This window comes from Brachyhypopomus gauderio, chromosome 14 (genome assembly GCF_052324685.1).
Source record: "Brachyhypopomus gauderio isolate BG-103 chromosome 14, BGAUD_0.2, whole genome shotgun sequence".
Lineage (NCBI taxonomy): Eukaryota > Metazoa > Chordata > Actinopteri > Gymnotiformes > Hypopomidae > Brachyhypopomus > Brachyhypopomus gauderio.
The window spans coordinates 4,449,332-4,467,395 of NC_135224.1; the positions used below are offsets into that span (position 1 = coordinate 4,449,332).

At 45.2% G+C, this 18,064-nt stretch overlaps 2 protein-coding genes across 5 annotated transcripts in view; one reads left to right on the plus strand and one right to left on the minus strand.

Moving 5' to 3' along the window:
• The window catches only part of LOC143475482 (lactose-binding lectin l-2-like), a 35,072-nt gene that overhangs the window by 1,686 nt on the left and 15,322 nt on the right, over positions 1-18,064 (plus strand). The gene's annotated exons all lie outside the window — the stretch shown is intronic.
• On the minus strand, positions 4,998-16,683 carry LOC143475346 (alanine aminotransferase 1). Its single transcript, XM_076973184.1, has 11 exons — positions 16,423-16,683; positions 14,059-14,148; positions 13,556-13,664; positions 13,228-13,358; positions 12,907-13,150; positions 11,915-11,994; positions 11,561-11,697; positions 10,892-11,066; positions 10,591-10,746; positions 5,685-5,797; positions 4,998-5,365 (listed from the first exon to the last, which is right to left on the minus strand). The coding sequence occupies exons 1-11, from the start codon at positions 16,525-16,527 to the stop codon at positions 5,179-5,181; spliced, it is 1,527 nt and encodes a 508-aa protein (XP_076829299.1). The 5' UTR covers positions 16,528-16,683; the 3' UTR covers positions 4,998-5,178.

An 18,064-nucleotide genomic window follows, 5' to 3' on the forward strand; every position in this document is an offset into this window, starting at 1 on the left:
GGATCCCATTTGCACATATGGGGGTTGTTCAGACATGGGGTCGTTCAGACAGGTAGTCCATGACCCAGGCAACAGTGGACCTGTCCACCCGCATCCTGTCCATTTTCCCTCTAAGTTTAAGAGGTTGGATGGTGTTGAATGCACTTGAAAAGTCGAAGAAAGTGACTCTTACAGTGGAGTTGCTGTTGTTGTCCAGGTGTGCATGTGCCTTCTGCAGTAGGTAAATCACTGCATCATCCACACTGACCCGCTGCTGGTATGCAAACTGCAAGGGATCCAGATAAATGCTTACTTGAGGTCTTAAATAAGCCAGCACAATTCTTTCCATGACCTTAATAACATGTGATGTGAGGGCCACAGGTCTAAAGTCATTCAAGGAGGTGGTGGTGGATTTTTTTTTTGTTTTGGGATGGGAACCAGGCATGATGTCTTCCATAGCATTGGTACCCTCTGTTGCTGTATACTCAGGTTAAAGAGGTGCTGAAATATCCCACAGAGTTGGGCAGCGCAGACTTTTAGGACCCTCGTGCTGATGTTGTCAGATCCTGTTGCTTTGCCCAACCTCAGCTTCTCCAGTTGCCTCTTTACCTGACCAGTCGTCACCACTAAGTGAGTGGGTGGTGTTTCTATTGTTTGTGGTGATTGCTGTGTTGATGGTTGTGAGGTGAATAAGTTAGGAGGGGGTGTCTCCATTGAGGGGGTGATTGCTGTGTTGCCTGTGTTAATGGCTGTGCATTGAGGTGGACTGTTTGCGTGAGTGGTAGAGCATGGTGCAATGGTGCAAGGATGGGAGGGAGGGGTGTTGTGCTGAATCTGTTGAAGAATATGTTCAGCTTATTGGCTTCATCCACGCTGCCCCCAACCATCCGCTGTCTTCCCTTAAAGCCAGTAATCTGCTTCATGCCAGTCCACACCTCCCTTGTGTTGTTTTGCTGGAGCTTTCCCTCCAGCTTTCTTCTGTAGTATTCTGGAGTATTTTATAGGCCAAATAATCAGCAAGTAGGCTAGGCTATATAAAACACACTAGTTAAAATTTGAGTAGTAACTTGAGTAGTATTTAGACTAAAAAACATCAGAAACAGGCTTACCATGTGGGCTGGTATTTACAATAGTTGGACATATCGGAACATAAGTCCTAGACAAAGGTCTGCACAACTTGGTGTTATTACTCCTAATATGTCATCTGTTTCAGTCGGAGGACGATTAAATCAAAGCAGAAACAGTTGAAGCTCACATGAAGGCCACAGTGTGTTTGTTGTTTTTTTTCTGACTAAACTCTCAAGCCCTTCATGAGTCAACCAAAAAATAATAATAGTCAAGTGGTCAATCAAGGAATCTGATTCTGTAATGCCTTGACTGTTTGTGATTGGATCTGGGTAATAGGGCAGCATATCCTTAACAACAGGACAGTGTCTATAATATCTATAGTATCTAACCCAACTCATGTAGGAAATTATCTGTTTCTCCTTGGCAAATGGTAAATGAGAAGAGAACCATTTTTCTCCTACATGTAGGAGAAGAGGTGTTTCCGGCATGCATATAGGAAGTGAAGCACTTATTTCCTGCATAGTAAATCAATTATCTCCCTGCTGCATGCAGGAAGAGGTTGCCTCCAGCTTGTAGGAAACATCTCTCTCCTCAGCATTTCCACCTTCATTCCTGCCTATCCACACTCATCTTACATAATCCATCTATGCTCTACATCAGGGGTCGGCAACCTTTGAGACATGGAGTGCCAACTTTAACATGTCTAGTCAATGAGTGTATGAGTGTGCCACTATCAACAAATAAAATTGGAGCGGGGGGTGGGGTGGGGGGGTTGTGTATCGCGATCGATAGCCAAGTATAAACGTCTCCACCGCTGAGGTGTGCGGAATCACGCTATGGTAGCTATGGTCAGCACCTGCCCTATGGATAAGGACCTCCCTCCTCTGATTCCGCGAACTACTCCCCTAAAGACCTGCGAGTACTGCAGTCTTTATCTTCACATGCCACCCCTCCCTCCCTCTCTCTCTCTCTCTCTCTCTCTCTCTCTCTCTCTCTCTCTCTCTCTCTCCCTTCCTTCCTCCCTCCCAGTTTATGGAGACTGGGTGGAGGTGGCCTTGCCAGACCGCTCTCTTGTGCGATGGGAGCTGTCTGCTCCAGATTGGGAGCTGCTGTGGGAGCTTCGCTCATCCCTTCTGGCCATGATCCACCGTAACCTCCAACCATTGACCTACGGCTCGGTTTGTGGAGACGGCACCGCTCAAGACGACCAGCTGATCTCTTTACTGGTGGAGCTGCTGAACAGCGCAGGGCCAGACTCTACGGGTGAAGACCAGAGTGATGCAGACTGATGGGGGACTTGTCCCTGTCATACTGAGACAGACAAGAGTGATGCACACTGATGGGGGACTTGTCCCTGTCTTACTGAGACAGCGGAAGGCAACAGTAATGCGGCTGTACTGTCTGTTCCATCCTTCCTGCCTTATATGAGGATGAGCACGTCCGCAGTTTGCCCGCTCACCAGCAGGGGGCCCGTGAGCCCGCGAAGCCTCTAGAGCAGGCGTACTCAACTAAATTTGTCCGCGGTCCAATTTTGGCAGATACCTGTGACCTGAGGTCCGATGGGCGAACGTAAGTTGTTGAGCGGGGGCGGGTGCGCAAACGGTGGAGGCGTTTATACTTTCGCGAGCGTCACTGCAGTGTTCTCCGAAACGATAGGCGTTTTGTCCGAAACGATATGTGGTAGAAACACCCCTCAAAACAGGGGAATGAACATTTACCTGACCAATTTTAATGTTGCTATATGTTTTAGGTTTGAAAAGTGCTGGAATTTAGGTTAAAGTACTTTAAAATGCTTGAAATTGTAACTACTTGGTTTCACAACAAATAGCTGTCTGACTGAATAGTTCTCTTGTATTAGGTTAACAAATACGAGCCTCTTGTACAGTTGTGATCAAATTTATTCAACCCCCACTGAAATAAAGTGTTTTGGCCAGTTTGACATTGATTTTGATCATTTCAGTCATCTTATTTACAATTATATCAAAGAGGCACTTATAAATTAGACAAACATAACATAATATTTATGATGGAATAACCACAAATGTCTTTACTGTGCTCACATCATTATCAGTTTTATTCAACCCCCTAGTGACATTATTTTTTAGTACTTAGTACAACATCCTTTTCCAGTTATGACAGCTTTCAAGCGTGAAGCATAGCTTGACACAAGTGTCTTGCAGCGACCTATGGGTATCTTAGCCCATTCTTCATGGGCAAAAGCCTCCAGTTCAGTCACATTCTTAGGCTTGTGCACTGCAACTGCCTTCTTTAGGTCCCACCAGAGGTTCTCAATTGGATTTAAGTCTGGTGATTGCGATGGCCACTCTAGAATGTTCCAGCCTTTCATGTTCAACCATGCTCTAGTGGACTTGGATGTGTGCTTCGGATCATTGTCCTGTTGGAAGGTCCAACGTCTCCCAAGCCGCAGGTTTGTGACTGACTCCATCACATTTTCCTCCAAGATCTCCTGGTACTGAAGGGAATTCATGGTACCCTGCACACGTTGAAGCTTTCCTGTACCATTAGAAGCAAAACAGCCCCAAAGCATAATTGACCCCCCACCATGCTTCACAGTAGGCAAGGTGTTCTTTTGTTCATAAGCCTGGTTCTTCCTTCTCCAAACATAGCGCTGGTCCATTGTCCCAAACAGTTCTAATTTAGTTTCATCTGACCACAGTACACTGTTCCAAAACCTTTGTGGCTTGTCCACATGACTTTTGGCATACTGCAGTCGACTTTTCTTGTTCTTTGGAGTCAGCAAGGGGGTGCGTCTGGGCGTTCTGGCATGGAGGTCTTCGTTATGCAGTGCGCGCCTTATTGTCTGAGCTGAAACTTCAGTGCCCACATCTGACAGGTCTTTTTTCAGTTCCTTAGCAGTCACGCGGGGATTTTTCTCCACATTACGCTTCAGGTAGCGCACAGCAGTCGCGATCAGGATCTTCTTTCTGCCACGACCAGGTAACGTTTCCACTGTGCCCTTTAACTTGAACTTGCGAATGATACTTCCGATAGTGTCTCTTGGAATATTTAACAACTTCGCAATCTTTTTATATCCATTGCTATTCTTGTGAAGAGCAATAACCTCTTCTCTTGTCTTCTGGGACCATTCTCTTGCCTTCACCATGCTTGGAAACACACCAGTAGATGTCTAGAAGGAGCTGAGTATCACAGTCCTTTTAAATCTGCCTAATTGGTGCTTATCATGCTTGATTGCTGCTCGTTGACATCCACAGATGTTTTCAATACCTGATGGAAAACACTGGAATGAACCTCTGTTCTTAGGAGTGGTAGTCGTAAAGGGGTTGAATAATTGTGTCAATGAAGAAATCACAAAAAGGCCATTTAATACTTTATGACAAAAAAAATTGATGCTATCTTAGTTGCATTTAGTTCTTTAACAAGTCCTTGTAAGATTTCATTATGAACACAATTACAAATGTGCACTGAATTCCATAAAACCCTTCGCAGCATTGGGGGTTGAATAAATTTGATCACAACTGTAATTCCAGGACGAAACATGAGAGAACGTGAAGACGTGAGGATTGGGCGTTTTTTAAATAAACAACCATTAAATAATGTGATCGTAAGTTGTTGAGCGGGGGTGGCAAACGTAACACTCGTGACGGAGTGTTTTTTCAATAGCCCTGAAATAAATGCTACGGTTTTGTTTTGGTCCGTATCCAGTTAATCAGGAATGAGATTGGGTCCGGACAGGACTGCGTTCGGGTCCGGATCCGGACCGCGGTCCGCCAGTTGAGTACCCCTGCTCTAGAGAGAGCAATCAATGTACAGACGAGGCCAAACTGAGAGGCACCGATGGTTTTTGGACAGTATGTTAAACAATAAGAGTGTGTAATATAATTAGTCATTTAAAAGCAGTTTAATGTATTAGCATCAAATGTTAATGCTGTTCATCCAGTCAGTGTTGCCATGCAAACAGTAGATATATATATTTATTTATTTTTTTATTTGCCATTATAATCGATAATGATGATGATGATGATACAGAATGAATAATAATGAATAATTAAATTTATAGTGTAACGTTTGTTTTGATGTCATTGTCGAGAGCCCAGACAATGACGTGATGACCCTCGTGTGCACACACCCCTCCCCTGGAACGGGGACCCGCTAAAGAGCCTCACACAGAGGAGGCGGGGGCAGGTCTGTGGGCATGGCAGGGGCGGGTCTGTGGGCGTGGTGGGCGTGCCCTCCAGCACGGGTGGAGAAGGGAAACTCCTGGAGGAAGCGTAGGTGGAACCGCTTCAGCCTCCGCAGGGCCTCCGTCATCATGTCCTCATGAGCCCCCAGAGAGACCCTGAACAGACGGGGATGGATGAAAAGGGGATGGATGGATAGATTAGATATGTGCTATATAGACAAAGCTGTGGTTATGGCTATTAATAACACTCCTCGGATATTAATTTAACTTGCTAATGCAGCATATTGGCAAACAGCTTTGAGCCTCTCCACATACTCTACATGAGCCCTGAAACTGCTCAGGAGAGTCCTGCACGTGCCTGTGATCAGGACGTCGAAATAGGAACCCAGTGATGAGATGGGCAACCTGTGAAGCATGGGTGTAGCTCCATAATGTGTGTGTGTGTGTGTATCCAGAGGGGTGGTGTTTACATTACCTGATATAATGGGCTCCTTTCTTCATTCCCAGTTTGCTCCCTGGAAGTATAAGCAGACCTTCCTCCTCAAGCAGACGTGAACAGTACATCACGTCTGGGTGTAGGTCCCTCTCCTACAGGTAGACATCCTGCCGTCAGTTCACGCCAGATCTCAGAGCGCTTTACAGAACTGCTTCGTATTCTCTGACAAATACATATTGTTTAGCGTAGATAGGTTTAAAGTTTTAAAGTGGATATTTAAGTGCTCGGTGGCTCAGTGTGACGCTCAGTCTTCCATCAGACAGAGGAGGCTTTTTTTACACTCTGGGTGCCACGACAGAGAAGACTTTGTAATAGGACTAGATGTTTAAGTCCCTCCATGTTCATGATTGGTTGACGGTGGAGTGGGATTGACGTTGATGACCATGTGGTGCCACCCATGTGACACATCATCAGTTGTGTGTCCTGGCATCCTCGGGTGTTTCGGCCATTTCCTCACAAGACACCCTCTGCCTGGGTTGGCCCACCACAGGCTGATCAAACCTGGGTGTGTGTCACCTGGTGGCACAACCCGGTCATCTAGCAGTCCACGTCGTGTCCCTGCGCTTGAGCTACAACCAGTGGCTGCTTTGCTCAGCTGCCATGGACAGTTCTTTTATTGCCCTCCGTTGGGCCTGCCCTCTGATTCCAACTTCCTTCAGCAGTTCTGTTGTACTTCTGGACACAAATCCTCTGCAGCCCACCTCAACAGGCCACACCAGACATGTGAACAAGTCACTAAGTTGCAAGTAACAAGTAAGTCTCAAGTCAATACAAGCAAGTCTCGAGTCAAGTCCCAAGTCAATACAATCAAGTCTCGAGTCAAGTCCCAAGCCAATACAAGCGAGTCTCGAGTCAAGTTCCAAGTCTTAAACTTCAAGTCCTAGTCAAGTCACCAGATGTAATTTCAATATTTAACACAATTGATGCAGTTGATTAGTAGTATATTAAGTTAGTCAGACTAACTAACGTTAGGCGTTTCGGTTCGCTTGAGTGAAATGTCGCCATTGTCGTCGTGACCTACAGCCCCCCCCCCCCCCCCCCCTTCGCCTTAGTGACTTTCGTTCATCCATCAGTCCCACCCCCCCCCCCCCCCCCCCGCTTTCAAATTATCATTGGTGCGGACCGCTCACACAAGTCAAGTTGCTCATGTGGACCCCTGTAAAAGTAAATTTCCGAACCCCGAGTTATCACATACCAGCTAGCTAGCTAACCGTTATAGCATTATGTGAAATATACATAGCAGAGACTTACTTTTGTTTGTGCAGCCTCAAATGTCGAACAAAGTTTGAAGTGGTTGCATCTCCATCTCTTATCCTGACTCCACATGTCTTGCATGTCACAGTTTTTTTTTATTCACAACAGCATAATCTTTATAATTGAACAGGATAATTTTTGGGAGCATGTTGCTTGTCCTCTCTGCACAAATTCAACGCTGCTGCACCCCTCCCCCGATCAGTTACGGATAAACTGAGCTGAGCAATTCACATTTTACAGCACCATTTAATACAAAATGATCCAGTTACGTGATTCTATATTACGTGAGTTACGTGATTCTATATTACTTATTTATTATGTTAAAATAAGGATTTCAAGTCTTTTCAAGTCTTAAAGCTCAAGTCCGATTCCAAGTCCAAGTCAGTAAAGGTAAAGTCTAAGTCAAGTCGCAAGTCTTCAGTGATGTTGTCGAGTCAAGTCACAAGTCATCAGTTTAGTGACTCGAGTCGGACTCGAGTCCAAGTCATGTGACTCGAGTCCACACGTCTGGGCCACACCCTCATATTCCAGCCCCGCCCCTCTGCTTCAGCTGCTAGATCGGCATACCGCAGTCTCTTCCTCTCATACGCCTCACCAATTGCATCCTCCCATAGGACAGTGAGCTCTACGATGAAGACGCGCTGGCAAGAATTGCACCATAGGACCAGGTCCGGGCGCAAGTTTGTCACTGCGATTTCGGGTGGAAAGTTGAGCCTCTGACTGAGGTCCACCCGCATTTGCCAGTCCCGGACTATGGTCAGTGGGCCTATCTCTAGAGGAGCTGACTTGGTCCCCCTTTTCTCCCCTTCCCGGATAAAGGGTGTCTTCCATGAGACAACAGGTTGGGAATTTTGAAGTGTACTTTCCTTGAATCAGACTGGTCTTACAACCCACCAAGATGTGCTTGAGGCTTGCGGAGACTGCACACAGGGGACAGGCTGGTTCCTCTCCATACCAGAGGTGCAAGTTGGTTGGAGAGGGCAGAACATCATATGTGGCCCTGATGATGAAACTAAGCCGGTTAGCCTCCATGCTCCACAGCTCCTCCCATGTTATTCTCCTGTCAACTCCCTCCCACTTTATCCATTGGCCTTGCTGTGCTTGGGAAACTGCTTTGGCACACCTAGCCGCTTCCACCTAATGGCGAACTTCCTCCACTACCGTGTGCCGTTGTTCGCTTTGATTGGCCATTTGCCATGTGGGTGTTGTTGCTTGCATGCCAAGACCACTCCTGCCATGCTGGACATGGCCTTCTATATCTCTGTGCCTGAGGGCAGCCTTTGCCACTGCAACTGTTACTGATGGTTTCCATTTCCTCCCTCTTGCAAGTGTTGGAGCCGCACCTCTGACAAGTGGATCCTGGGATTCAGTGAGAGTCATTTCCAGCTTTGCTTTGGCACACTTATATTCCTCCACAAGGTTTGAGAGGGAGGGAGAGTGCTCCCCTACCATACAGGCCTATACTACTAAAGCATCTGGGCAGACCAAGCCATTTCCTCACTTGCGCATTCACCAGCCTCTCCAGCCGGTTGGCATGGGATAAAGTGACCTTGTAGATAGAGATTGGCCACATTAGGCGGGGCAGCAATCCAAACTGAAAGCACCACAGTTTCAGCTTTCCAGGGAGAGCAGTGCTATTGATTTGCCTGAGGCCACTGATGGTATCCTGCTTGAGTTGTTCCACCTGCTCCGAGTCTTTAAGATCTGCACTGTACCAGCGTCCAAGACTTTTGATAGGCTTGTCCTGAACTGTTGATAATGGCTCGTTGTTGATATGGAACTTCTTATTAGCAAGCTGGCCTTTGAATATAGCAATGCTGGGGGATTTGCTGGGTTTGATGGCCATCCGTGCCCCTTGAATGTTTCTCTGGAGTTTATCCAGACGCTGCCCATTCTTCAATCGTTCCCCTCCGACCACCCATCGTGATGCTCAGATGATGAGTTCCATTGCCATAGTAAACACCAGTGGGGAAATGTTGCCATTTCCTCGAGCTGCTGCCAGGCATTTGTTCTATACTGCATTGTTACACAAAACTGAAGGTTCTGGAGGTAAGCTTTAACCAACCTTATGATGGCTTCTGGTACTTGAAAGAAATTGAACGCTGCCCACAACATCTCATGAGGCACGGAACCAAAGGCATTGGCAAGATCTAAGAAGACCACATACATGTCTTTCTTCTCCTTCCTCACCATTTGTATCTGGTGCCAGATGACATTTGTGTGTTCCACACAGCCTGAGAATCCACTTATCCCTGCTTTCTGCACTGAGGTGTCAACAAAGTTGTTCTTCTGAGCCACAATACTGAAGAATATCTTCCTTTCCACATTCAAGAGACTGATCTGGCGGAATTGTTCGATGGTTGAGGAGTTCTTCTCTTTGGGAATCAGGATCCCTCCCGCCCTTCACCATGCCTTTGATATAATTCCTTTTTCCCATGCCAATCTCATCAGCTTCCAGAGGTACCTCACGACTCCCGGCGTGTTCTTATAGAGCTTATATGGAATGCCGTTGGGCCCAGGGGCTGATGCTGCTCTTGCCTGCTTTACTGTGCTCTCAATTTCTCTCCATGTATGGGGCCTTGTTTCCATCTGGTGTTCCACCTGTTGGATTAGTGGCACATGCCTCTGATTGTCAGAGGAGGTCTTCCACAGGTGCTCATTCAGTTCCCTTATGGGTGCTTTGAGGGTTCCAGATTTTTTGTTGACAAAGAGGGTTTTCACAAACATGTAGGGATCTCTGTAAAAGGCACTCCTCATTATCTCCTTATTCTTGCACTGCTTTCTCAGGCATTCAGCTGTTCTCAGTGTTGCCAGATGCTGCTTGATGTCACCTTGGAGTGCCTCAAGTCCTTTCGTCTCCTCTTCCACGGCCTTCTTCCACTGTTTTCTCAGACACCTTCTTTCCTTCACAAGCCTTTCAATCTCTCTTTGCCTTCTGGACTTGGCATGAGCTGGTTCCTTCAGTACCTTATGACATTTGCTTTTCACCCCAAATCTCTCTGCCCCAAAGCTGTACATGATTTCTCCAATCTTATCCAGTTTCTTCTCTATACCTCCTTTCAGCCCCTCTAGGAGATGGACTAAGTCTATGTTGATGGTTTCCTACTTCTCTTTCTGGGAAGATTTAGGCCACAAGATTTGAGGCTTCCACCCTACCATCTTCCTTTCTACTGCGACCTGTGACTGGATGGGCTCCGGGTTCAAATTTGTAAGTGGGTCCATGCTTGATTAAGCTTCGTCTGGGGTTCTGATACCCTGTGGTCTGTGGTGATTGTCCTGCCGCTGGGCTTCAATCGACTGATTTGCCCTACCTCTGAGGAGGCCAAGCCTTTGCCACTGCAACTGCGACTGATGGTTTCCATTTCCTCCCTGTTGCAAGTGTTGGAGCCGCACGAGATTAAAAGTCTTAATCTACTTTGCATCTGGACGGGTGGTGGTTCCATCCATATCATGATCTAAAATGGTGGTGCAGTATGGGGTTGTGGGGTTTATGGGAGGGGGTCCAGCTCGGCCTTTGTACGTATTTTAAATCTGATGATGGAGCATTGCCCCTACATATAATGAGGAAAACGTGGAGGGGCGATTAGCATAATCCAGCACGTTACCATATGCAGGTAAGCGATGCACTGACCTGGGCGTGTTCTATTGCAGCCTGGGACATATGGAGGCGGGGAAAAGCAAACAACCCTCCTCCGATTGGCTGCAAAGTGATGCCAGTCAAGCTGTTGAAAACCTCCAGTGTCTTCTGCACATTGTTCATAGTCGCCCTCTTAATTGACTGAACTTCCTGAAAACACAGTTGGATCATTTTAAAGATGATAAAAACAAAAGTTTTTCATACACTTAATGCAGATAGCTTTAAGGAAGCAAGTTTAGTCAATTTGATCCAGTGAGAATGTTCAAGATTAAGGGACAAATCCCTCTAATCTCACCTGTGTGTAGAGAGGGTATGAGGGCTGTCTGGGCTGTGGAGGGTCAACCATCACATCCAGGGCGATTTGTCCCAGTACGGGCGCAAACAGAGTTGTGGAGAAGACCTTAATTATGTTCTGGTCCATGGAAGAGTCCAGGTTAACCAGCTCCACGTAGCCGCAGCGTAGACCACACCTGGCCGGAGGAGTGTTGCGGACCGCGGAGATTAGCAAACGTTTGTCGTTCATTTTTCCCCTTTCCATTCTTAGATAGGAATTTTATTGCATATCTCCATTCACAAAGTCTGAGGTAAACCTTTAAATTAACATCATTGGTGTCATTCTATGGTCTGAAATATGAAAATGATATTGGTTTTAAATTTTGCATCTACCACTGACCAGAGAGACAGAGGTGGAGAGGGGCTTCTGTCTCCTGAAGTGTCTTCCACGAGTACACTAGAATATGCTAATATTCTTTTACCTTGTATAACAGATTTAGCCATGTAGGACAAACAGGATCCTTGTGTAAATTTAACTCCAAAGGCTGGAAAATTAACCCTGAGTGCTGGACTTCAGACCAACATCCTACAGAAGTTCCTTTACCCCAGGTGTCATGGTTGCACAAAGCATTGTACAGCCATCAGTTAAGAAATAGAAATCAGTTTCTATTTTTAATTTTACGAGACTCACTCTCCCATAGCTCCCTTGGAGACAGAGTTGATGGACGCCAGTTCCACCAGGTTGCAGTAAGGGGGGCCCAACTCCACCAGGGCCTTCTTATAGGAGCAGAACTCCCTGCCTTCCCCGTACACACAGTTCTGGTATACCTACAGCATCGTGACAAAAACACCAAAAGATAACATCTCTCATTTGTTACTCCAAAACACTGCCACGCTATTGTGATATAAGAGCAGAAGGGTTTCAAGGGGTTTTTCTTGAGTTTTACATCTGATGATTTGCTAGTTATGGTACCAAAAAGGTTACTGTGATATGGTATTCTGTCCTGTTTAAAATGTATTAGTGTGCAAAAGCTACTTTTGTCACCTCATCTGCAATTATGAGGAGCTTTTCTTCTGCGGCGAAGCGTATCACTTCCTTAATGGAATCTTTGCTCTGCAAATGACCTGTTCATGGTACAGGAAAGATGACTTGAGTTCATAAGCTCCTGGAATGAAAGAACTTAATTGGTTTGCTGTAGAGACAGAGGAACAACATCTCGATTCCTCTATGTCCTAGACACAGGGACAAAACCTTTGAACCTTGAACCTTATGTTGTGATTTCCAACTGTGGGTGTTTTATTTCCAGTTAAATAAATAACAAATTTGAAAGTCATGTGCAGGTTCCAGATCTCCATGCTTGTCATGCTCCAGATTAGACCTACTTTGGGGACTTTTACATTATCTGTTTTGCAGAGACCGCATAAGATGCTTTTATAAAACAGAGCATTTCCAAAAATCTATTTATCAATTTATATCAGCGTCTTCCAAGCTGTTTTTTAATGAACAAAATATTAAAACCATCTTTACTTAGCAACTTTACTAGCTTAGAGTATTTTAAGGTAAGATAAAATATCCATGCATATAATTAAGTAAACCAAATTGATAGGTTTGTTTTGACATTTTTAGTAATTTCATTACATTTTCCAGATTAGTTTTCACCAATTAAATTAAGACAATAATAACAGAAATATGTTTGGTGATGGGTATTCTTTTCCAAGTGTGAGCTGTTTCAAAATGTAAATGCGTTCTGTTCATATTGTTATATTTAGTTACAATTTTGTTTGTATGGAGATACTGGGTCCAGTAGGATGTATCATCAGGAAGTAGGTATAGCTGGTCCTATGTCTCTCATGTGGTTTGTTCTGTTGTGTTTTTACTGTTCTTGAGTTTATTGAACACTTTATTATGGACCTCTTGTCTTTATATGTGCTAGATAAATAGAGGTTGCACACCAACACAAGGGGTTTCCCACACCACCACCTCACCCCACCACCACCACAGAAAACCCATCCAAATGAATCCTGCCACTCAATTACCTGTTGGATTCCCTGGATTAACAACATATAACGCCATTGGATTACAGTGCCTCCTAGCAATCTGGATGGCTTTGCGCAGATCATCGATCTGTATGGACCAGCCCTCCTCCTCACACAGGTAATAAGGTACCATAGCTGCTCCTTGGACAGACAGCACCCGTGTAAAGCCCTTGTACGAGGGCACAGGAGTGAGGACCCCAGTCTGCAGGGGGTGCGCGCTCGGAGCAAACAGCCTCAGCAGCATCTGCCAAGAGAAATGGGGTCACCTACTCTGGTCCCACCACGGCGAGGCGTGAACATGCAGTGTGTCTCGGGTCTCACCAAGAGGGCCTCGGTCGAACCTCTCGTGATGTAGATGTTGTCAGGGTCAGCAGTAGCACCATCTCGTCTGCTTATGAATTCAGATACTGAGTGCTGGACTTTTCTAATCCCATTATATTCAGGGTGTGATCCTAGTGATTTATAAAAAATACAAAAAAACACATCAAACGTGCCACAAAAACGTACCACAAAAAAATAAAACCCCCATTAACCCCTTATACTCTAAGGGTCTGTATTCTACCTTTCAGTGCAGTTACAGAACTATTTAAATTATGCATCACGATTAATTACTACATAAGTCTGTAGATCCAGAGTTTATAACCCTCACCTATACTTCCTCCAGCACAGTGTCCCAGGAACATCTGGGCTCTTTCCCTCACGTCTGCAGGTAACGTGTCGTCATCCAGGAGAGGAGGGTACAAGCACGCTGCCAGGACCTGCATCACCACCAAGGGATCCCCCATAAGCCCCGGGTGCATTTAATGACATGCATGCGGATGCTAAATAAAGACCCTTATGTCACACAGCTACACTGCAGCTGAAATTAAAGTGCTCGGTCAGTGCCATTTCTAAAAACTCATTTTGACCCACAGAGATAAACACGCGGACCACATAGACTTGTGTCTGTAACTAACCCAAACCCAAGCGCAAACCTGTAATCTGCAAACACATGTACTGCTCGCTTAGGTTCCCAGTTCCATTCATGAAGGGCTTGAAGATTAACTGACAGGTCACCAAACAGTGTTCCTTTTGTGTAACAAAGGTGGTTCAAAATTACAGTGACCTTTGGCCTTTTGGGACTGGATGCGTTCCCCTTGGGACAGAGCTTACCTGTCGAACAAAAGTGAGGGGCTTTAACCCCAGACCGTGGGGGTCGCCACACGAAAGGTCAAGCACTTCCTTAAATGGCTTTTCCACACCCTGTAAAACAGGAGAATGATACACACTCACACCTGGACCTGCTCTTACTGATCTTTGCTGTTATTATTGTTTCACAAACTTTATTTTCTGTCTATATGAAATAAGGCTGCAGCCACGGTAGTGTGGATTTAAATGCAAGATTTTTTATTTACCCCAAATATTTATTTACATTTAGGGTATTTGGCAGATGCCCTTTTCCAGAGCGACTTACATTTTTATACAGGTGAGCAATTGAGGGTTAAGGGCCTTGCTCAGGGGCACCTCAGTCATGACCTCAGGTCTGGGGATCGAACCCACGACCAGTTCCCTAACCACCAGGCCATGACTTCCCATTTTGATCTCCATTGTTATACATTTTTGATTGTGTTAAAAAAACCAAAAACCTAATGTTCACAACATTCAGTGTAATAGAGTGCAGCAAAGAAACAGCTGTGGTTTTTCCTACAATACCAAGCAGACATATAACTATCAAGAAGGTGCAGAAAATGTCAATAGTAACAAGCGACACATTCCCAGAATCTCCCTTTTCTCAAAGCTCAAATCGGCAGGTCATGACAGATAGAGCTGTCCACTAGGATTCCAAGACCAGACATAAGACATACCTACCAATGAAAAGACCAGACATCAGACACATGACCTATTACCAATGAAAAGACCAGACATTAGATATAAGACTAACCTACCAAGGAAAAGACCAGACATTAGACACAAGACCTACCTACCACTGAAAAGACCAGGCATTAGACATAAGACTAACCTACCAAGGAAAAGACGAGACTTTAGACATAAGACCTACCTACCACTGAAAAGACCAGACATTACACATAAGACCTATCTACCAATGAAAAGACCATACATCAGACACATGACCTATTACCAATGAAAAGACCAGACATTAGACACATGACCTATTACCAATGAAAAGACCAGACATTAGACATAAGACTGACCTACCAAGGAAAAGACCAGACTTTAGACATAAGACCTACCTACCACTGAAAAGACCAGACATTAGACATAAGACCTACCTACCAATGAAAAGACCAGACATCAGACACATGACCTACTACCAATGAAAAGACCAGACATTAGACATAAGACTAATCTACCAAGGAAAAGACCAGACATTAGACACAAGACCTACCTACCACTGAAAAGACCAGGCATTAGACATAAGACTAACCTACCAAGGAAAAGACCAGACATTAGACATAAGAACTACCTACTACTGAAAAGACCAGACATTAGACATAAGACCTACCTACCAAGGAAAAGACCAGACATTAGACATAAGACCTACCGACCAATGAAAACACCAGACATAAGACATACCTACCACTGAAAAGACCAGACATTAGACATAAGACCTACTGATCAATGAAAAGACCAGACTTTAGACATAAGACCTACCGACCAATGAAAAGACCAGACATTAGACACATGAGCTACTACCAAGGAAAAGCCCAGACATTAGACATAAGACCTATTTACCACTGAAAAGACCAGACATTAAACATAAGACCTACCGACCAATGAAAAGACCAGACATTAGACACATGACCTACTACCAATGAAAAGCCCAGACATTAGACATAAGACCTACCTACCAAGCAAAAGCCCAGACATTAGACATAAGACCTTCTTACCACTGAAAAGACCAGACATTAGACATAAGACCTACCGACCAATGAAAAGTCTAGACATTAGACACATGACCTACTACCAATGAAAACAGAAGACTTTAAATATAAGACCTACCAAACAATGAAAACACCAGAAATGGGACACAAGACCTACCGACCAATGAAAAGAGCAGACATTAAAAACAATGCGCCGACAGTAATCATAACAATACTGTACAAAGGAGTCAAATTATTTGTTCTATTAATTTACCTTTAATTTACAAATACAAGCATTTGTGTCAGTGTTTGTTTCCGTTTTGTCAATTTATTGCATATCTTAAATGAATGACAGAAATCATCCAAAATTTCCTGAATATTTTAATGTAATAGTATGTCTACTTTATAATTTCTGTCTGCATTGCTTTTGTTTTCTGAGCTTTTAATCCAAAGTGAACATCAGTTAGACTTCAAAGATATTTCAGAGTAACACTCATCTCTTTACAACGATCTGAATCCGTTTTGCATGGTTGGTTGTTGTGTGAGATGATTTACTAAATGCTGTAAAAGAAAGAACAATACCAAATATCCTACAGCCCAGTTTGAACGTAGCACACTGCTACTGGTACCAGTATGCTGTACTGCGATGGCTCACCTGCTGAATCTCTGCCATAATTTGGACTGCTCGTGTTTCCAAATTGCCCCGCACTGAAGCTGAGATCTTCTTCATCTCTGCACTACTCTCATCTAAGACTGACATGCTGTTTGTTATTCTGTTAGATGGCTTTCCTCTGTGGTGTTAGTTCATGTAAGGAGGACCAGGCTTGATGATGAAAAAGCTCTCTCTCTCTCTCTGGCTTGCTTTTTGGGTGAAACTCTTGATCGCTTAAGGCTGGCCTGTATTGTTCTGTTTTCTAGTGAAGTAATGCCACCTGTCACAGTCTGCCCCTGACTCCTCCCTCGGGTTTGTCTGTGCGTGTGTGTTCATTTGTGTCATTTGGCTCACGTGTCTTGTCTCATTTGTGTTATGCATTTCACTTGTGTCTCGTTCATATGAGTGTATTTAATGTGTTGATGTTGGGTTTGTTGCTCGTCTTTGTTTGGATAGAGTCCCTCTGTGTTGTTTTGTGTTTAGTAAGCTCTAACGTGCTTTTACTGCTACTAAGCAAACTGAGTTGTTCACAATGTTCCATGCCCACCGTTCACTCCATACCCAACGTACCCGCCGTGCCCACCGTCCCTGCCTTACCCACTGCCCCCCCGTACCCGCCGTGCCCACCGTACCCGTCGTGCCCACCGTCCCCGCCTTACCCACCGTCCCCCCCGTGCCCACCGTACCCACCATAACTGCCGTGACCATCGTACCCACCATACCCACCATGCCCGTTGTGCCCACCGTACCCACCGTACCCGCTAACACTGTAGCCAATGCCTCAGAAGGAGAAGGCTGTGCAGAGGAAGATAAGAGTCTGGCTAGCGTCTTTAGGGCTGGCACGGCCACTCATCCTCCCCTGAGACAGAACAGTACTCGGCCATCGGAGTGCTCTGTGGAGACTGTGGACTAGTTGGGGGAGGAGCCCGTCTGCAGGTGTCTCGAGGGATGTCCACTGGATCTTCTACCAGGGGCTCCCTCCGGCTTGGAGGAGGTGGAGCTGCTGGAGGAGGTTGGTTTGTGGCCAGGGGAGTCTCCCCTTTCCTGGGACCAGGGGAGTACGATGGAGATCCTGGAGGCCTAACCTCCGAGATGGAGAGCTTCACCTCCTCCTACAGTGAGTTAGCAGGTTGAGGAGGTGCAGTTCGTCTTCCTCATTGAAGGTCCTCCCAGGGCACCTCCACAGCGGCGAGGAAGTACCATCCTGTCACTGGTGCACGTTCCCCAGTGTCTTGTTTATGTGAGTGTATTTAGTGTGTCGATGTTGTGTTTGTTGCTTGTCTTTGTATGCTTAAAGTCCCCCCATCTTGTGTTTTTTGGTTGCTATTGCTACTAATAATAAAACTGTTTCACACTGCTCTCTGTGTCCTGCCTCACCCTTGCAACGTGACACCACCCAAAACCTCAGAAATTAAATGATCAAGGAATCAGAATTCATTAGAGGTTCATTCAAATGTCATGCTGACCTTTCGTCATTCTGAAGATGAGCTTTGCGTAAAGGAAAACATCACCTAGTTCTGTGTGAATAGATGACTGTTCAGCTCCTAACTTGGTAACGAAAAAACACGACAAGCTCAAGTTTTGCAGTGATTAAAGTATAAACCATGCTAACTTGAATGAGAAATTATTCACTTTTCTAGACGGT